Source organism: Pelecanus crispus, chromosome 10, assembly GCF_030463565.1.
Source record: "Pelecanus crispus isolate bPelCri1 chromosome 10, bPelCri1.pri, whole genome shotgun sequence".
Classification (NCBI taxonomy): Eukaryota; Metazoa; Chordata; class Aves; order Pelecaniformes; family Pelecanidae; genus Pelecanus; species Pelecanus crispus.
Window position 1 is genome coordinate 17,521,097 of NC_134652.1, and position 21,078 is coordinate 17,542,174.

Consider the following 21,078-nt stretch of genomic DNA (forward strand, 5'->3'; position numbering starts at 1 on the left):
AATTTCTGATACTTCCTTGAATAATTACTGTCTTGTAGAGCTTTTATGAATATTTTTTCTTCCCAATGAATCCTTTAAGTTGTATTTGGTTAGTTCAAAAGAAAAAAGGTTATAACAATAAACATGGTCATCACATTCCCCATTTTTCTGAAAGTAATTAAGACTTTACTGGCAAGAGTTCATGCTGTGGTAGCCTATAAATCTTGTGCAGATCCATAAATACTGGTGTCATAAATACATTAGCTAAGTCAGAATGGGCAGATTGGTTGGGAAGGAGCTTTTTAGTAGAATGAGTATCATGAGGAGTCCGTGCCCAGGCAAATGCTCACAGTTTATAGAATTAGCTTAAAATGAACACTCCCTCAACATCAGAGCAATCTGGGCCATTTTCATTTGTTTAAATCATGTTTTATTTAAGTTTTGTTTCAACCGCTACTTTGTATTTTGGTTGCATTTGAACTAATTGTAAGACAAGAATTTCTTGACTTCATTCTGGTGTCTCAGAGCTCAGTGACAAAACCTCTATGAATAACATCTGTGGCTGGGCCTGCAAATGACTGTCTACAGGTGAGCCTATGTCCAGTCATTCTATATATATCCAGAATGGGAAAAAATGTGTTTGCACAGCACAAAAGAGCTCCAGCCCTGACTGGGACTTTCTGGAGGCTTCTGTAAGATAAATAAAAAATATTTTTTGTTGTTGTTCCTGGAAACAATTCATTGAGCCAAAAATATACAAAAGTACAAGAATACTTCCAGTTCAGATCACACTGATGCAAATGCTGAAATTGTTCTGGATATCAGCCTCTGTATTTTATTTAATATATAAATGGCCAGACTTATCAGCTTAGTAGAATGTAGCAGTGCTTAGTCATGTCTAGCCCTGTGATTTTAGATGGTTAACTTGTACAAGACTGGTACTACCCCAACCTGTTAGTAAGTCAAGAGTAACAACTTACTCCAAATGTTGACAAAAGTTTCTAGACGAAGTATTATACCTCCTGAAAAACTCCCACACTGAAGACACAATCAAATTACAAAAGTGGGAAATACATCACAGGTAGAAATGGGTTATTTCTAATATCTTGCCAAGAGACAATACTGAAATTCATGCACAGTTCAGTTCATACTCTCTCAGAGTCTACTGGTGTATGGAAATCACTTTTTTGAATTACCTAATTCTGTTGCTCTCTGCACTTCTAGGTAGTATGTCAGGGAATCATTTTAAATTTATGCTACCTATATAATGTTTTTTTTGATCAGTCACCCATATGTTACATAGATTCAAAGTTAGAATGACTGTCTATATTTAGCTCTACTCTACATGAGAGGAGCCTTCATTTAAAACAAAACAAAAAAGAACCTCACCTAACTGTCAACATTTTCAACACTCACAATTTTTTAATAGCAGCAGTCACCAACCCAGCACTTAAAAGCAATAAAATGAATAGTTAAATACACTATAAATCTTATATTTCATACATAATAAATGTGTTGTCATCATCAATTATGGAGAAATACGTACATGGTTGCAACTAAAACTGCTAAATTTGTCTGATGATGATGGGTTTTGCTGGATTTTAACTTGTAGATTTTGACTTTATCTGCAAAGTATTTTTGAAGCCTTCATGAGAACATTTCCATTATCAATTCCACTTGTTGGCTGTAGATGTTCCGATAAATTATTTACATTTTAATTTCTTGAAAACAATATAATATATTGTAACTTATCTGAAATAGTGCAGGATACTCTCAATATAATTAATGTTAACATAATATGGAGCTTGCATTTGAGGTTATTATGCTATTAACACACATTTATAAATATATATTTTTTTTTAGTTTTCAGAAAATTTGAGGGATATTTTGTTTTGAGGCTTCCAGTTAGAGAAAGAGGGAAAACTCCTCATTTTGTGGTTCTATATGTTCAATAATAGATATGTGCATATGCTTTTTCTTTTATTATGCTGACAATTTCAGAATCAACATATTCTTAACATACTTTTCTTGAGCTGAAAAAACTCATTTTCACAGTAAGTTAAACAGTATTAACTACTTTTTACTCTTTTGGTTATTGTGTGAGTTTCATTTCTCAAATTTAGAATGGTTGAAATAATGTGTAATGTTTATTTTATTTCATATACCACTTGGCAGGAATGTGGTGGTCTACTTCCATGAAGTCAAGATCAGCCTCTTAGTTTCTCCCCTTCATGCACGTAAGTGCTCAAAAGAGAGACAAGGGAGTGAAGAAATCTAGGCCTATATGTTTGCCTGCATATAGCTCTATTCAATTCAAGAGGCTGCTGAATGAGTTGTACAACATTGTTCTCTTTGTAGGGCAGTTCTCCCATTAATGAGTCTACTTCCAAACAAAGGCAACTTTTTTTTTTCTTTTTTAATTGTGTTTTTAATTTGTTTCTTTAGGTAAAAGCATAAATACTTAAGCATTGTACTTGGTTTGCACACAATTCTTTGTAATTGGCAATTTAAAAGGAAATTATCTTCATTTTCTTGATGCGAAAAATATTATATATTGATGGATGAGCATGTAATCTCTGTGAAAAATGTTTTGTTAAATCATTAACACTAGGTTGTTTGTCTGTTGAATCAACGACCTTTTGATGGCAACAGAGATTTCACTGTGATAGTTTTTAATATTCTTCTTTTCCCATTAGGGCAAGGAGCAACAGTTTTAAAGCAGCCTCTGTTTCACTTCGATATGAATAGATAAATTGTCAAAGCTGCCAACAAGAATGCTTCCGTATTATGGGGTATGTTGTAAGCAACACTGCCTACAGTGTTCTTGCTGGTAAACACAAACTGTGCACATTTAGTAGTGCAGCTCAGTTCTCATCCTTCAGCTGAATTTAATGAGCTGTAACAATGTGATGAGATTTTGGAGAACTGGCTTAGTGTGTGCGGAGTGGGAGACAGATATGGGATGACATTTTTTCTGAGTTGCCCTTTCCCACCACTTATCAGCGGAGGGGAAGGGATGAGTGGAATACGTGCACGCTGTATATTGTTCCACAGGAAAACACTGTTCTCCAGAATTAACCCTTTCTAAAATACTCTATATGGGAAACAAAATACAAAATCATTTTTAGCCTCATGCTCCATGTCTTTCTGAAATTAAAAAGAATGATTAATTTTCCAAGTATTGCCTGCAGTGTTTCTTAGGGGTATTGCACTGTGCCATTACTACTTAGAGATGTTAGTTGCAATCCCAAACGCATACCTTAGCGCTCTGTGTTGGAAGGGAGCACGTTGCACATTAATTATGCTCTCTGCTCTGGTTTGTCTCGTTTCGTTTTTGCTTGCTGGATTGAAGAGAACATTGATTCTAGTCTTGGCCTATTTTGAAGCCATCTGAAAAGAGCTAAAAACAAACTAAACCCCATCGAAATGGGTAGTAAATAATACATACAGCCCTTAAACAGAAAATTTAGCAGCTTGCTAGCTGAGAAAGTCACTAAGGCTCCCATCAGCAACAAGATATAGTAGACTTAGAGGTTCTCAGCACTGTCATGAATAGAACAGATATTTAGCTTTCAAAATATAATTGTCATCTATTCTTTGGAGTCCTAAGCTCTGTGAACGGGGAGAATTAGGTGTGTAAGAAGAGGATCCAAACCAGCCATCATGCTGAGGGACTAAACAGGCACCAAGTGGCTTATTGAAATGCTGAAGCCTGACGTGATTTTTCCTGTGCAGCCCTCGGTATCTGCTTGGAACAGAAGGACTCAGGTTCAGCCTCTTCAGCCTGAGCACATCACACATTTGCTACCTCTGTGGGAAAGGCCTTAACTGGGATGTAGGTCTGGCTGAAGTGGAGTTCTGCCAATACACAGTCAAGCATTTAAGATTTATGGCACCAGAAAGAAAAAAACAGAAGCGGTCAAGTGCCAAGGGTATTTCATCAACAAGGAGAAAATGGGTTTTGCTATAAACATTCATTTGATAGAATACAGAAATACTGTTCTAGGGAACAGAGACTCCTGTCTGTTTCTTCACGTCCTGTGTGTTTTAAGTGTAGGTATACATCCCTTCTGGGCGAGGACGGCACTGAAACAGTCTCTCGCATTTCCCCAGCTCTAATCGCTAGGTTGTCATAGAAAAGATGGATGGCAACACTTCCTCACCCCTTTGCCGTTCTCTGGGATGCTGGGCTGTGCTTTGTTTTTGTAGCTTTGCTGAGTGCATCCCCTTAGCCTGTCTGGCCACGCAGAGAGCTGCGGCGTGGGCAGGTCTTGTGTGCAAATCCCAAAGAGCTTTTGCACGAGACCAGCTCCAAGGTGTTCGGCAGGCCTAGCACCATTTCTGCGCTTTGGGAACTTGAAAAGCGAAGACTAAGGTACCTGCAGCCATTCAGACATGTAGGAGATGAAGAGGGGGCTGTGAATTGCACTCTGGGACTTAGTATCTATGTTCCACTTAAGTTTAACTTTAGACCGCCTAAGTGCTTTTTTGGACCTGGGCCAACACCTTTCCCATCATGCTTTGGGTGGCCAGTATATATTATTGTGGTTCTGCTAGGCATTAAGTAATTTCTGAGTTTGATATGCTTTGAGTATTTAAAAGTGCTGAAAATGATTTCTGCCATTCAGGTCAATTGATTTGAAGAAGAGATTATCCAGTCCTGCTTTTTATTTCAGAAATGTTTGTACTCCTGTTTGTGAATACTTTATGTGATTTGACTAGCTGTGTCCCAGCATTCTTTTCTGATACTGCTTGTATAAATATAACAGGTTTTTTATGTCTCAGTATTGGCTAAATGAAAATAACCTACAAAAGGAAGAATCTCCAAAGAACAACATATAAATTACTTATTGAGCGCTCTGGCAACTGTTGCTGATCTGTTGAGAGGAGTTATTCCCAGAGTTCTCAGGAAAAGCAGGAATTCAAAATTTCGCATTGACCTTAGAAAAGTCAAAGAGTGACTGCTTCCCAATAAACCATTTTCGCATTAGGCCATCTGTTAGGGAGATTCAGTCATCTTTTAATAAAAAGGTCAGATTCTGCTAATTCACAAGTAATGACAGTGACTTTAATTCACAATTACCTAGAATTGAAATCAGCATGAAGCACAGAGTTGTTAGTTGGGTTTCAGCTGAGAAGGTTTGAGATGGCTTGAAAAAAATGGCAACTTAGAAAGGAAATGCTAGTTTGAAAGAGCATTGTTTCCCCTTTAATAAAACTCTCCTAAAGGAAGAAATATTTTAGTGTTTTTGAATGACACACACACACAGAGCAGGTCAGGTTTTGTTTTCTTGACAAGTGAAGTAGCCGTTGAGGAGGGATGCTTTTGCAGAAGACCTGTTGAGAGGTTTATGTACTGCGATGCAAACTGCATCCTAAAAGGTCAACATTTTTTCAAATAAAAGAATATAATTTTGTAATTAAATCAACATAAAATAATAAATGTTGCAGTGCTTTCTAAATTTTCCATAGATGGGGGGTGTTCTGTTGGTCATATTATTTGAGACTTTGAAAGAATAAGAAAAGTGTAGTCCTATTGATGTATGGTAATATAAAGCTTAGTTTACAGAACACTAGTACAGCCTCATCTGTGAAAGTTTCCTTCATGAAGAGATGCAGGAGACATTTGGAATACAAGGTCTAATTTGACTTGATCAGTACTTAATTATTAAAATTGGATGTAGTCTATAATAGAAATACTTGAAGAATTCTCCATGCCATTGTATTTTACTGGTGCAATGGTTGTTATCTTTGTGGTCCTTATGTCTCTCATATAATCAAGACAGTTTTGCCTTTATGTATTCATTTATATTATGTTAATTATCCTAGTATCTAAACAGTTCATAACATATAGAAAAGGTTAAGATTATTAGATTTCTTTAGTGAGAATGATGTTTGCAAGTGATGGTCATAATCTGCAATTCAATAATTCATTTACTGCATAAAAATATTAAGAAGCTTTTTTATTTTTGGCTAAAAAACATTTAGATCACAGTCTAGTACTGTGATGTGTTTTATGAGTAGGTACTGGATTCATCACTTTTTAAAAGGGCAAAACATACTGTATGTATCTTTACAGGTGTAAAAGATAAAAATGTTTCAAAGCGGGAGGAATGAACGTAAGACATACATTTTTAGTAAATATAATCCCAGGGAAATATTTTAATGGAAAAACATCTTCAGAATTATTACAGTTGTTGTTGCATGAATACAAAACGTGCAGAACATGACAAAAGCCAGGAATTTCTGCTTGAAATTCAGTGGGTAGCAATGTAAGCAAAGGGAAATAAATGTAGGGAAAATCACTAGTGGTTAAAAGTGAGTGAATTGTTTAGAAACAGAGTGAAAGTAAGTTGTATTAGACAACTGTAAGCAGGAATGAAAGGTCATAATTTGCAAATCACTTTTGCTGTCAAGTTAAAATGAAAAGCGTCTTTCCTGTGTTGTCAGTCAGTGCAAAACACCTGTACAATTAAACACAATACCAGTTCCTCAGGGTCAACTGTAGCTGTATTCCTAACCTAGAATAGTCTAATAGTCTGCTAGTTTGGATACATTTATTAGATGTAAGAGTTATTATTATAAGGAATTATTTTTATACACCTCTTAAAATGCAGGTGTGTAAAAACACTTTGCAGTGTTTCTTAGGAGTTTTGCCTGGACACTTGCTGTTAAGTCATCATTTTGTTGCAATATAATTTGTTACTTGTATAGTTGAACAATCTGGTTGATTAGAGACTAAGAGTATTTTTGCTATAGCACAACCATGAATAGATTTATCAGGGTATCGCACATTAGAAAAATTATATAAGGTGTTCTATATAAAAAGGCAATATTAGTACTCATAAATGACAGGAATATAAAATAGACTAACTTGTAAAGTTAGTTTATAGAACTGTTTAAATCATGGACAATTTAAATTTTTTTTTTTTTAAATTTATGTAACATGAAGTTTAGCTGTATTTCGGGAAGTCACTTAATTGAATTTATGAGCATCTAGGCTCCTGTTTCCCATTAGGACCACAAATAGTTCAGTTAGTCTGGTGCGCAGTCAGCCATCTCAGCTGTGTGATATACTCATCTGATGTTTTATGTAGTGATGTCATTAAGATAACACATGATTTGTGTCAGATGCTGTCATCCTTTAAGAAGATGTATCAAGTGCAGATTTATAAATACATGTGTTAAAATAGCCACCATAAAGCACCTTTGCTGCCACCAAAGTTTGTTCCTTAATACTTCTAGCTCTAGCAGCACTGGAAGGTATTAAAAGTTCTTTTGGTAGGGAAATAGTTGTATTAGGATTTATCATATATGGGCATGATTCTGAGCTTTAAAGTGAGATATCTATTGCTGATTAATCCCCATCTGTATGCTTTTTTCCTCAGTATAACATGTGCACTTTACTGTGAAATACACTTCCTAATTCACTTCCACAACTAACTGAAAATAAAATAACCCATTAGGAAACCAGCATGGCACAGCTGGCTAGGCAGGGAGCAGAGAAATTGGGTTGTGGCTCCCCAATGCACCTCTGTGCTTTTCTGCCCCCTTCATGCCTGAATGAGGTTTTGACAAATAAACTGAATTATTTGTGGGAGACAATAGCTGGGTCCCTGGCCTTACACAGGAAGACTGGGGAAACAAAGCACTTTTGAGGGGCTGAGGGAGAGGCAACGTGAAGAAGGTAGGATAAGAGATGCCATGAAGGAAGGTACGAAAAAAACAACCTGGGAAAAGAAGTTTTATTACGCTATGTGGTGAGAAGGATAGAAAAGGAAGTGATATCTAACTGAACGAAACATACTAACAGCATTCAGCAATAGTTAGCTCCAACAATAACATACTCCTTCTTTCCCCGCATCCCTTTCTTGTGCTTCCTTTCCTGTTTCCTCCATTTTTTTGTATACTTTCAGGGCTTGAAGACCTGTGGATGTTCCTGTGGCCGCAGCTACTGTTGTGTGTTATGATGGCTGTGCTGATTTTTGTTGTTGTGTTTTAATAATCTTTACATGTTATAGAGCTGAATAACTGAGACATTTATATAAACAAAAGAAAATTTACTTTAAAAAACTGTAATTTTGTCTGAAACACTAGGAAAAAAACAACAAAGCATGGAAATAATTGAAAAAAAAACATTTCAAGTGGGACCACCAGGGACAAGTTTTAAAGTATGTGCCAACTTACTATTTTTAATAGGAGAGGTTTTGTCTTGAAATTAATATCAGTCTGTCACTTTTGAGGTAGAAGAAATATAATTTGTTGTTTAAAATAATTTTTACTTGAAAAATCTCACAACATATGCATTATATAGCATATAAGGTATATGGCAGTGAGCTTAAAGAATGTGTAGAAATTGTACATTCATATAGATCTTCTGGTCTCCTTTTCAACTTCCTAGTTTGCTCTACTATTCATCCGTATTTCATATTAAATTTTAGCAAAAAGTATTGTAAAATTTCTGCAAGTACCTGCAGGAAAGTGCAAATGTAAAAACTGTGCAGTGAAAATACTGAAGGAAGTTCTTTGGGGTCATTGAAGAGGCATACATTGGCATACATGGTTGTTTTTTAAATTACTCTAAATTTGTCTAAGTTATTACCAAAGCCCCAGTTTATATAAAACAGAGGCTTCTGGGGAAGGATTCCTAGGCCAGTCTTTCACCAAGATTTAATTCCTCTGAGCTGAACTGCTTATAGACAATTCTACCCCACTATCCTTAAACCAGTTCTTATTGACAGTTTAGATTGACAGGATTTCTATGTAGTTAACGTTCCCTCTAACACTGGCTGAATTAAATGTTCAAATGGTCTCTATTTTTAATTTTTTTCACCTCCTTATCTGGAAAAGGCTTCCTGCTCTAGGTGATGCTGGACTGTATCTGGGCGTTGCCGTATTCCCAGGTAAATAGGAAGAATGGCTTTGAGTGTACTTGTTCCTGGAGATGGGTGAAGGTTATTGCAGTGTTGTCCTGTCCATATCCCATCACGAGCTAAATAACGACTGCAGGTTGGTCAGGATTCAGTGTATAATCAGTGACTGTGTCCTTTGTGATATCGTTAATTAAGATTCTTACTCTTTTAATGAGATTACATAGAAATAGTACGCAGGCAGAAAGATGGAGTCCCTCCTTGATATTTTATACTTGAATCACCTTATTTTTAGAAGTGTTCTACTTCTTTCTTACGAAAACACTACAGTAAAATAACCTCTATAGGAAAGATGATTTTTATTTTATTGATTTACACTGAGTAGTAAACTATCTTATTTTTGGCTCAGAACTATTCTAAGCTAATCTATGGGCCATCTGCATGTACTTATCTTTCCTATGCAGCTCAGGGTGGAATTCTTTCTTCTTTTCTTTGGATGTTTTAAACCATGGAAGAAAATATTTCTCTGAAGTTCAAACTGAAATTCAATATAGAATTGCTTGTACTCTTCCAAGTCAATATTGGTTTAGTAACAGAAAAAGAATCAAACATTTCCTTTAAAAAAAAAACAACCCACCCAAAACTCCATGCTACAATGGTTTGTGTATTTTATGGCTCTCATAGCTAATAAAACACATTCTCATTACCCTGGTACCTCTGATAATTTAGTGTAAAAATGCAAACCTCCCTATTTTATTATGGAAAATTGAATCAGATGCGCTTCCGAAAATACTGGATAAATTTCCAATATTTCATTTTCAAAATTGCAGTTATGCTGTTAAACTATGATTAGAGTTTGAAATTTGACCTAAAGATGTTGAGTACACATTGCTGGAAATCTGTAACAGGCAAATAAGTGCAGTCTTAAAATGTGGAATAATAATTCCTACACTGGAGTTTAAACCCTTCTCAGTAGAAAGTACTTTTTATTCACTCTCTAAGTGTCTGTTTTACATTTTGTTTGGTCTGTGCACTTAAAAAAAAGTTGAGCATACTTTTTTCCCCTACTTTTCCACTTTGCAAACCATTTTCTTACAGGTTGGAATTCTGCTCGGAACTGTTGGTTTGTTTTTTTTCTTTTTTTTCCCAAAGAGCCTTTTTTCAATGGGAGTGGAGCACGTGTCAAGAAACATAACCCATGCTGAACTGCCTTCTAGGCATGAACACACAGAGAAGTCCCAATGGGTGTTGAAATTAAGGAAACCTCTGTCTCTTTTCAGCCACCAAATGTTTCTGTGCTTGTCATATCTCTACATAGTTATGGATAGACACAAGCTCTGCTATTGTAATTAATGTAACACCAAATCTATCACTGTACACCAGGGCATGATTGCCAACACCCATGGAGGTATTTTTTGCTGGCACTGCAGAGCTGCCTGCAAAGCTATGAAGACTAAAATCCACTTTATGTGCTTCCCAAGGCATTTATTGCTTCTGACCTTTCAGTCTTGTTTAAGTCCCATGGAACTGATCCATGGGACTCCTTCTGCTGGGCAACACAGCCACTTCATCTCAACTCTCCATGTTACAACTGCCAAGCATGTGCTTTTGCACCTACATTGCTAATGGCTTTCAGACTTAATGTGACCCTACCACGTATCTCTGGTTTTGTGGCATTTTCCAGGAAAAGAAAACATATAGGAACAGTTGTGTATGTTTGGAATTTGAATATTTTGCTGAATTTTTTCTTCTTGAAAACAGGCCAAAGAAAAAGAATCTGGAAAGCATAGATGCTTTTTTTTTTTAATTAGAAAATGCATTTCATTTTGAGCTATAAACAACAAAATGCTAAACTGAAGGCAGGTACCAAACGTCTTTGCATCCTCATCCCAGTTTGTGATTGGTTGATGCTATATTTAGAATGAAATTAGAGTTTGTACTGGATAAATTAATCTTTTAAAATGTTATTTTCTAATATACACATGTAGAAAAATGTATCAACAAAAAATTTGCAATGAAAGTCTATCCTGCTTTACCAAGCTTTTTACTCACTTTTCCTTATTTGACATACCGCTCCTTCAATTAAAATACTCTGAGCCTTATATTCTTGCTCTATGATTATTACCATTAAAATGAAATACATGGTAGCATTCTGTGGGATCCTTTGAGCAAGCAAACTGCTATAAAGCCTGTATCTGTTTTGTTTCAGCTGCCACTATCGGCACTTTGTTTAACATTTTTAAGCATGTTCCTAAATAATGAATAACTGCCAAATTACCACAGCACATTTGATGTGAATGAGTCATGGTCCTTAAATTAAAAAACAAAAATGTGATGACCTTTCTGTTGTTCTAGATGTCATTATTGCCATCAAGTGACTGGTTTGAAACTTCCAATCATTCATTAGTACCTTGAACGGGCAGCAGTTGGTTTTTTGTCCAGTCCTTAGGGTCTATTGTTTTAGGTAATCCAACCAGTAATGGCTTGGATTAAAAAAGAAAATTAAAGGAAAATGTATAATCAACATGCACCAACATGCTAAACAAACAAAAGACCTGTACCCTCTGTGTCTGCAATGGCAGACCATTGCTGGACAATTATTGTCCATCTTTATGTGCATGTTTATGTTTATTATCTTATGGGAATAATCTAAAAAAAAAAAATTTATCCTTTTGTCTTGAAACTTAACTGCAATGCAACTGGAACTTTTCTGATTCTGGAAAGTACAGTAAATATCCACTCTGATCATAAAAAACCAACAAATGAGCTCTGGAGTTTCATGGGAGCGCTTTCGCTGTTGATGATGCTACCAGGTAATGGATATCGCTTAACCTGCCTGTTTCTCGGTCTACAGTGTGTGACCAACAATGCATTCACCAACAATGGAGATGAAAATAAATTTTGATAATATCCAGGCAACCAAAGTATAATAATGAGTAACTGGCTCCTGATAGGTACTGTACAGATGGGTGCATTTGAATTGTCTTCAAACACATTTTACCAATATCATCTTAATTCTTTGTTCCTGTATCCAGGACTGCTAACTCTGACAGTCGCTATCGTGACTGCAGGATAGGTGCTGAATGTTGTCTTTCATCATTAGCTATACCTCTTTCCTACCACTGTGATCATAATGATCTTTTAAAAGCGAATCTTCTTCAAGGGTCCTGAGTCTGCATTCATTTCTTGGGCAAAGGTGCCATTTAGTTTAGCTGGCATATTTTGTATGAGAAAAAAGCAGATGATGTGACCTTCCCCCCCCCCCCCCCGTTGTTGTTGTTTCATAGTAATATGCAAAATGTGGAAAGTCAGTCATATTTCACTGGTATTTGGCATCTGCTCAACAACTGGTTGCTCTTCTCAGAGCTTTTTTGGAAAGTTTGCAGCACCATAATGACAGCTTTCTAAACACAGATGTCCTCTTGTTACAACCTATAATTTTTTATGAAAGATGTATCAATGTCAGGAATTTGAATGAAGTACTGGAATTAGTTGAACATTCTTGTTATGAATATGTATTCAAAATATCTACAGTATATACATTGTAAGTTGGGGGAAGAATCTGCAGTGTCTGAAGGCATAGATGTTGGTACAAAATGCCCAAAACGTCAGAATGTAGTTTAAGATAAATTGATTCTTTTGTTAATAGACTGTGTATATTTTAGCAATTTTTCCCACTATGTTTTATACTGTGTAAGTGCATACTGTGAACTTGAAGCATCAAGAATCTCAAGAACACATTTAGATAATCAGGGATTTGGCCACAGAAGATGTCTAATAGCCGAGAGGCCTGGAGTAGCTATTAAATGTTCTTGTAAAGTCCCATTAGTAGCCTCTTCCTCTTGTTTCATTTACCTCTCAGCTAAGCCATCTGGAAGTGAGTATTTCAAACACAGATTTCCCCTCCTTAAGTCAGCTGTTTTTGTTGAGGTAACTCCTCTTAAATGTCTTTAGAAAGTAAAAGTCAGTTCAAGATTAATGTGTAAGATGATAAACTCCCAGCAGCTTGTGATACTTAATAAAAGAATCCTTGAGTGTTTTTACCTGTGGGACTATTATTGCATACACATACAAATTATCTACATACATGTAGGAAGACAGTGCTTAATGGTTATTGCATGTAATTTATGTAAGTTCAGACTTGTAAGTGAAAAGGAAACTCTCCTCTGCTAACTTCCTTACAACCACTGGAGATTGGTTTTTAATGATAACACGGTCTATTCTGCATTGTTCTTTTTCCTATTCAGGTCTAGGTAAGATCAGAGTACCATGCAGCAAGTATATCTAGCAACTGTAATAAAATTAGGGGAAACATATTTCAATAACTATTGTAATATTTTATTTTTGTGCAGCTGTGGAGCCATCATGTAAGTGCTGCAGTTGTTATGACTACAGCTAGCTTCATGTAGCTTCCATCTATCTGTACTTGTACAAGGCACTTGGTTTTGATTTATTTTCAGGTCACGCCACCAGATATATACACCCACACCACTAATGACACGTCATTCAGATTCAGAATAGATACTTTAAAGTTAGAATGCTGATCAGAAATGATGCAAAACCATAACTGTTAGAAAGTGCTTTCTTTATGGACTTTAACTGGGTCACACTGTGGTCATTCAATATTATGATACTGGGGTTCCTTCCCTTTTCTTTTACTTTTGGTTGGTGATAAAATCTCCTGCATGGTAGGTATGCATGTGTGCATGTGTGTGGCCCAGGCTGGGCTGCTGTTTGGCATGCCTTGGATCATGACCTTTTGCCAAACCTCAGCAGTAGCTCTTGGGGAAAAAACGTAAACATACAACCAAACTTACCCTGGTTTCTTTATTTAGCTCAGAGAAAGTTGATACTCATTGCTATAAGGCTTCAATATAACAAACTCTTTGCTAAATTAGAAAACAGGAGAAGTTAATTTAATATTTTAATAAAAGTGATTTGTAAAAAATACAAGTGGGAGGCAAAGAAATAGCTTCTTCTCATGTAGAAGTAAGAATCGTAAGTGATTAACAGTTGTGATAATTTTATTTATTTATTTAAATTACATTTTAGTCTTCAAGGGTGACAAGGAAGAAAACACCAATTTTGCTGGGCCAGAAGTATATGGAAACATTATGGAATAATACTAATTACTAAGAAAGTGCCAGGGTTGTGGGTAGTATAATAATCTACAATTTTCTGAGAATATCCTTACTAAAATCACCTACCTAATTTAAGTGTAATTTCCAAAATAAGGAGTCTTTCTTTGGGCCAGTGCAACTGATGGACACTTTTCCTTGAAATGGTCTGGCTTCTACTAACATTAAACTGGCCTTTTTTCCTCCTGTAGATGATAGTTTAGGATTATGCTGTTTTTTCCTATGTGGTTACAAGTTATGGGGAAACACAGCAGAGTTTCCATAAACTAGAACATAGAGGATTTCAGTAAATGGAAGACCTTTTGTCTACTTGGTTATTTTAACTGGCATTAAAACTCAATTAAAACTTGCCAACAGTTTGCCACTCATACTGACTCTTTTATATTTGTTGGGAGCTGTTACCACTGTTGGCTATAAGAGATGATCACCTAATTACAACTTGCAGAGCATTTAGATCAGTTGTCAGTTAACACAGAATGTGGAATTGATATCAAGATTAATTATTAAAATTGTTGGTTTCCCCTGCCTAAAATGTGGATATTTGCTCTGAACTGCGCCTCTAAGTAAGTGGTTTTCAAATGTACCCCAGTGTAAAGCCTAAGTCAGCATACATCCAAAGGGTCTCTAGTATTGGGTTGGGGGTTTTGTTTTGTTTGTTTGTTTGTCTTTTAAGTTTAAGAGTACAGAAGCTCACATGATGAGAACAGTGTCCTTTCAGTGTTTTCCATGTGGACTCTGCAAGTTAAAGGACTTCCTTTGACCTGGGTAGTTACATATTTAACATACTGTACAAGCAAAAGGATCTACATTTCGTGCATGAAGATATTGTCAGTAGTGCTGCCCAGAGAAAGCTAAGCCCAGATATTTGGTGTGAACAGAATCAGAGTAGACCAAAGGGTTTAGTATTGAGTATTTGAAGGCTAAAAAAAAATGAGCGTTGGCCTCATCCTAAACCATCAAAGGAAAGTACAGTCACATAGATTAACTTTTGCCAAACATATTGACTTGTCTTTGCAAGTTGATGGGACTCTGGAGAAGAGACTGCAGAAGTTTTGTACAAACCTTTTTCGTTGTGAGAGAGTGTGGAAAATTCTCAGTTAAGTATCTGAGGGAATTGTCACATCATCTTCACCAGATGAAGGCAGAAGAAAGATGAATCTGGTAGCTGCTGCGGGTACCAGGGAACTAAGATGAAAATGTCTGACCACAAAATTTTGAAAAATACAAAGCTGCTTCCAATACTTAGAGAGTGTTTTCATGATAACAAACATCACTCCCTGTATGTCATTTGTGATTACATCAGCTACGGTCGCTTTCATCCAAATGCAGTAGAAGAGAACAAAGCAAGGAAGAAAAGTGCTTTGCCTGGGTTAGGGAATAGGGAGAAGGGCAGAATACCCTCAGGAGGATGTCTGTAGCCCCTAATTGCACTCTGTTGTCTATGGGGTTGTCATCTGCCTTACCAGATAAGAATCAGTGCAAGCACCAACCTTGACATCTGTGTTTCTGCCATTTTTTTTTTTGCTTACGTGATTTCCAGGAGAAAGGAAAGAGCTTAGACCTATGCCTAAGATTAGTCATAGACTGGGCAGCTTTCACGAATGCTCAAATCACCATCAAGGTCCTTGCCCAAGCTCTGCCCCTTTCTGGCACCTTCACCTGTCTCCTGAACTGACACTGTCCTTTTTTTTCTCCCCTGCTGTGTGCCACCTTTTCGCCCCCTGCCTCGTGTTACTATTTTCTTGAGACCATGGGGAATTTCATGGGCTCTGACTTGCTCGCTTTCCCAGGCAGTACAGGCATACTTATCTCCATACTGCACAGTAGCAGGGAAAATGAAGCACTTCTGGGTTTTATGCTTTTTACTAGCTTAGCAACGAGTGAGGGACTGCCACTGTGGCTCAGGGAAATAGGAATGACCTATGGCATGTAATGCATATGCTTAAAGTATCTATATATACATACATTCATGCATCCCTATTTAAAAGTTACATCAGTACTGGGCAACTGGAATAATTGTTGCAGTTTTAATAAGTTCTTGTAATATCCATTGTGTTTCTGTTGGACTAAGATTAGCATATTTTATCAAGTTAATTTTATTTGCATAATGAACATAATGCTTTATTAGTGAAAATAGCTACTGAAAAAGAGGAACTTTGAAATATCTAAAACAAGGTAAGATAAAACTAGTAAGAAACTAAACCACTGGGTTTCAGACATGCATGGCTAAAAAATATTCTAATATATTTCATGACTTTATGAATACTTGTAACTTCAGATAAGTTACTTAATTGCAGATATTCTTAATAATTAAACCTGTATGCTTTGCAGTACTTGCATTTTAAAAAGACTTAAAGCATAGCCTATTGTTTGATTTCAATTTTAAATATCTCCCTTCCTACCTTTCTCCTGGTTCTTTGCTTTTTTTCAATAATGTCATAAGATCAGGAGCAATACATATTCATGATGAAACCACAGTGTAGAGCAATCTGGAATAAAGAAGCAATGGTAATCTAAAAATATTGGACAGGTGACATGGCCATGTATCATACTTGTGTATCGTACCTTGCCAATTATTCAGCATAAACTTTGAGCTGAGTAGACTTTAACAAGTTACTATTGGAACCTTGTTTACAGTTTGGATTTTACAACTTAAGCAACTGAATATCTAGATATACTTTCTAAAGTGAGACGAGAAGGACTTCTAGGGTTTTTCTACACCAAACTTGCAGTCTTGTTCTGCTGTGCATTTGATAGCTCTGCATTTCATATATGTAGGATGAAAGCCTGTACATAGGTAATCAGAATGCCTTATCACCTTCTTAAGGACTCTGAGTGTTGCAAGCTGAAAGCGCCTGTTAAGGGGCTGACTGAGATCTTTGTTAGGGACAGATCACTCATCATCATCACTAAAATGAAATGGGTGTGACACAAATTTTTGGAACTGTATTCAAAAGATCTGCAAAATGACTACCAAAACACAGAAATATTTATTTATGATTTTGACTTTGAAATTAAAATATATCCTACTGTGAACTAAACATTTGGCATGAAATCTTGCCCTATTGAGGGCAATCCCAGTTAGTGGAACTGAGATTTCACCTGCTGTGCATTTTATTTGCAGTAAAATAAAAAGTCATAAATAAGATCACTCATGTGGCTGTTGATACATCCGTACATTGGCAGAGTCAACCATTGTATGTGCTGTAATGTGCTGGAAGTGGCCAGTCTGAGAAACAACACTCTTATTATTGCACACCAGTCATTCCCTATGAATTGCAAATTGTCAGAAGATGAACACTGACTCTACAAGAATTTACAGCATTTGTCTCCTAGGCCTGCTTATCTAATTGCGCTGAAGGCATTTCCTCGGGGTTCACATCATGAAGAGTCTTGAGACAATTCAGTAGTAAATGTCTGTGGGGACTGAGCTGACAGCAATGTCATGGCCCCAAGCACTCTACCAAGAGCAGATGAGATTACTAATGCCAGTGAAATATTTTTTTATCTGCACAACAGCCGATCCTCTGGATTGTCACCAAGTGCAGAATGAAGCATCTATCTGCCAAATATGAGAAATTGCTTGTATTTCAGGACAGAAACCTGACCTGTCTGTTTATGTCTCACATGCCAGCTGCTTTGCCTACATTAGGTGGAAATGATAAATTTATTAAGTGTAAAGTGCACAGCACAATGAATAAGCAAACTAAAAGGCTTTGCTTTGCTGACTGATTATTTTATTCACTCATTGATTAAAACATTTTTTCCTGGGGCAATAATGTCTGGTAAGCTTGTTTTGAAAAATACAAATAGGAGAAGAATTAAAACAAGCAGATTTTTTTTTATCATCTAATCTTAACCATCTGACTTGGAAAAATATGTTTTTATAAGCTGCAAATGACGTAATGTCTTTGGTGTTACTATTTGAAAGAAATCCATGCTTGGTTTTAGCTAAAACAAATAAAGATTAGAATTGTATTGCATTTCACAGTCCTCATGTATAATGGTAGTACAGTAGGTAAAGTGATAATTAATTGCTCTTCTTATTATGTATCTCTAGAGATCTGAAGAATAATTTGATCAGCACAATTGAGCCAGGGGCCTTCCATGGACTTCCAGAACTGAAGCGCCTGTAAGTATTAATTCCATTTGAATTATTCTGAAAATTGTGTTTGTGTCGACATTTCTATCCTTGGGCAACTCAGATATGCCACCAAGCAATAATCACATAAGGACACTGGCTGTAAAATAGAAAATCACACACTGTTTTTTAAATTTACCATGCCGTTTTCTTCTTCATCTTCTTTTTTTTCCCTATTTCCCCCTTCTTTTTTACCTTTTCCCATTTAAAATTACCTGTTTGCACTCAAGCAGACTTGTTCTCACAAGTACATTTACAAAGTTAAAAACCGTGCCTAATTAATGACTTAGCAGACAATATATCACTATAGACACTAATCAGAAGTAAAACTAAGTGGTTTAAATATGTGTAAACAATGTTTTGGGGTATGCTGTGGTTTTTTGTTATGTAAGGTCTATTTTACTTTTATCACAGACCAAGTCTATAAAATAAATTCTTAGAAAGGAAACTTTGTCATGCTTTAGAATTTGTCTACCATTTTCATACCTCTCACATTGACTCTGCTTGGTATTTTTTATTTTTAGCATGGTTTTCTAAGGAAACAAGACTAATGCAATATATATGATTCCCTGTCCCTCATTCTTGCATTCCTCTCTCTGAAAATGTTCTCATAGTACTTTTGAAAGCACTGGCTGATTTTTAAACTACATTTGTAGAGGATAAATATACCTAAGTTACTAAAATCCTACAAGTGGGCCTTTTTGCTTTTAATTAACAAGGACTACAGATCCTCCTTAATTCTACTCAGCCTAAAAGGAAAAGTGGGATGAACCCTTTTTTAATTATAATTTTCCAAGTGACAGCATCCAAATGTCCATGTACTGGCTAACCAGGCCATCAGCACATGCCAGAAATCTTCCTAGCCATCGTGCGTGCTGTCTTATGTGTGATGAGAAAACCTATGAGAAAACAGGGATTATTTTTATGGGATGGGAAGATTTAGATGAGAAGGAATGCAAATCTGAAGAAAAATAAATTTATGAATCCTTCTGCTTTTTTGCTCTGAGGTTAAATTTCCCTAAGTGTACAGGGAACACTGCACAGCCTAAGTAAAAGATTTCCATCTCTGATCATACAGGTTGCTATTTTTTTTTGCTAGTATTTTCTAACACCAACCACTAAGTTTTAGAGCATTTGGGTAGAAAGCCAATGATGTAATAATGATGAAGTCGGAGTAGCATATACATTTTTAATACAAACAAAAACATTAGGTTGAAACATTCTTGCTCACTCTGTATACAGGGATAACAATACAATGAAATTATCAAAATGAGTGCTAATTGTTGCTTTGGCCGCATATTCCAATAACACAACCCTGACCTCTTGTGGGAAAACCAGGAAACCTGTGCAAGTCGTGGGCTGCACTTCTGAAGACTGCACAGGTGGAGCCTTGGGTCAGCCAGGAGAGACAAGTCAAGGAAGAGGAAGTCATTAGGCACTGGGAAAAGTGAGAAGAAAAGACTCTTCAGCAAACTAGAAATGGCAATGTTGAGATTTATCATGCTAGATCTCAGAAAAACCCTTGTTACTGATATGAACAAGTAACACTGGGAGCAATCTAGAGACAGGGACTCGATTAATTACTAGACTGCCACGTTTGGTACAAATCGGTGTAGTTTCGTGGTAAACAAGAAAATCTCTGCACTCCTTCACTGTGCAAGTGTTGGGTAGCAGACAGTTGAGCAAAAGGAATAAATAGTGTAAACTCCTGTTGAATGCTGAATACAGTAATTACTTTGAGACTGTACTTTACATTCACATCTTATTTCACATGTGAAATATAAATGATGCTGTGAAAAGCAGAAGCTGATGTAATAGGGGCAACTGCCATATCGCTATGGCAAGTCAGACAAACTGCAGGCTGTCAACATCAAAATGCTTTCTGTGAATGATTTGGGGAACTGTTATAATTTGTATTTGAATGACAAAATGAATTATTTCAAGGGTTTACTCAAAAAGGTACACACAAAATTGATGAAAACTGAAAATTTATGAAGCACTGAAATTATGGCACTCTGTTATTCAACAGAGAAGAGTTTTGTCTTCTCTAACATCAATTTTACAAGTCAGCATTAGTAAGTTAAATGTCTTAGTCCTGAAAAGGAACACCAGCTTTGTACATTACGAATTGAATTATGTCTAATATAACATATGTTAGTGTGCAGGAATGTGCAGCAAGCTGTCTTTTCTTTTTGCTAATTTTTTTTTTTTAGAAATCATGCTTTACAATACAGAGATTTCAGCCACTGCCATATATCTTATTGTGAAAATAACACTCATTGAAATAAACTTTGAGAAAAGGGGATGTAGCCTTTTGCTTTGTTAAAAATACCATTTTACTGTGTGCCACACTTAGAGAAATATGCACTTGTTTTAATAAGTTTAGATGCAATTTACTTTTGCTACCCAAATTATGCCCCACCCAGTGATGCATTTCTTCCATACCTGTTCAGACTTTGCTTAGGCAGAAGTAAAGCATTACCCTAAGAATCTAAGAATTCTGGGTAGGTTCTTGTTTAGTATTTACCTCTTCTAATAGAAAGATGTCTCTATATATATATGTATGTCTGTTTGTTTGTTTGTCTTAAACTTGCATTTTTAGATTTTCTATGTAGCTTTCATTATGAAAATTTAAAGAATAATGCTAATATGAAATTATTGCACTATATTGTTATCCACACTGTTTTCTTAGCTGTTGCCTACTTAATATCCCTGCCAAGCATTTAAGAAATATTTTCATTCTAATGCGATGTTTCATCATTTAATTGTACAACAATATATTATCTGGCTGATAAAAGAAGACTTTGTAGTGAACTCTAAAGATATTGCCTTCACATTCTAGCTAATTGGATACGTCTCCATGAAAGCAATAACTGGATTTGTCAAGCTACAACTTTTATTATCCTGTTTGATTACTTTAGTGTTCTCTTGTAATAGTAGAAAAATAGGG

At 36.0% G+C, this 21,078-nt stretch overlaps 1 protein-coding gene across 1 annotated transcript in view; it reads left to right on the top strand.

Moving 5' to 3' along the window:
• LOC104032468 (adhesion G protein-coupled receptor A3) overlaps positions 1-21,078 on the top strand; it is a 285,114-nt gene that overhangs the window by 82,756 nt on the left and 181,280 nt on the right. The window contains exon 3 of the mRNA XM_075717669.1: positions 18,048-18,119. Coding sequence (XP_075573784.1) covers positions 18,048-18,119 — 72 coding nt within the window. The remainder of the gene's footprint in view (positions 1-18,047; positions 18,120-21,078) is intronic.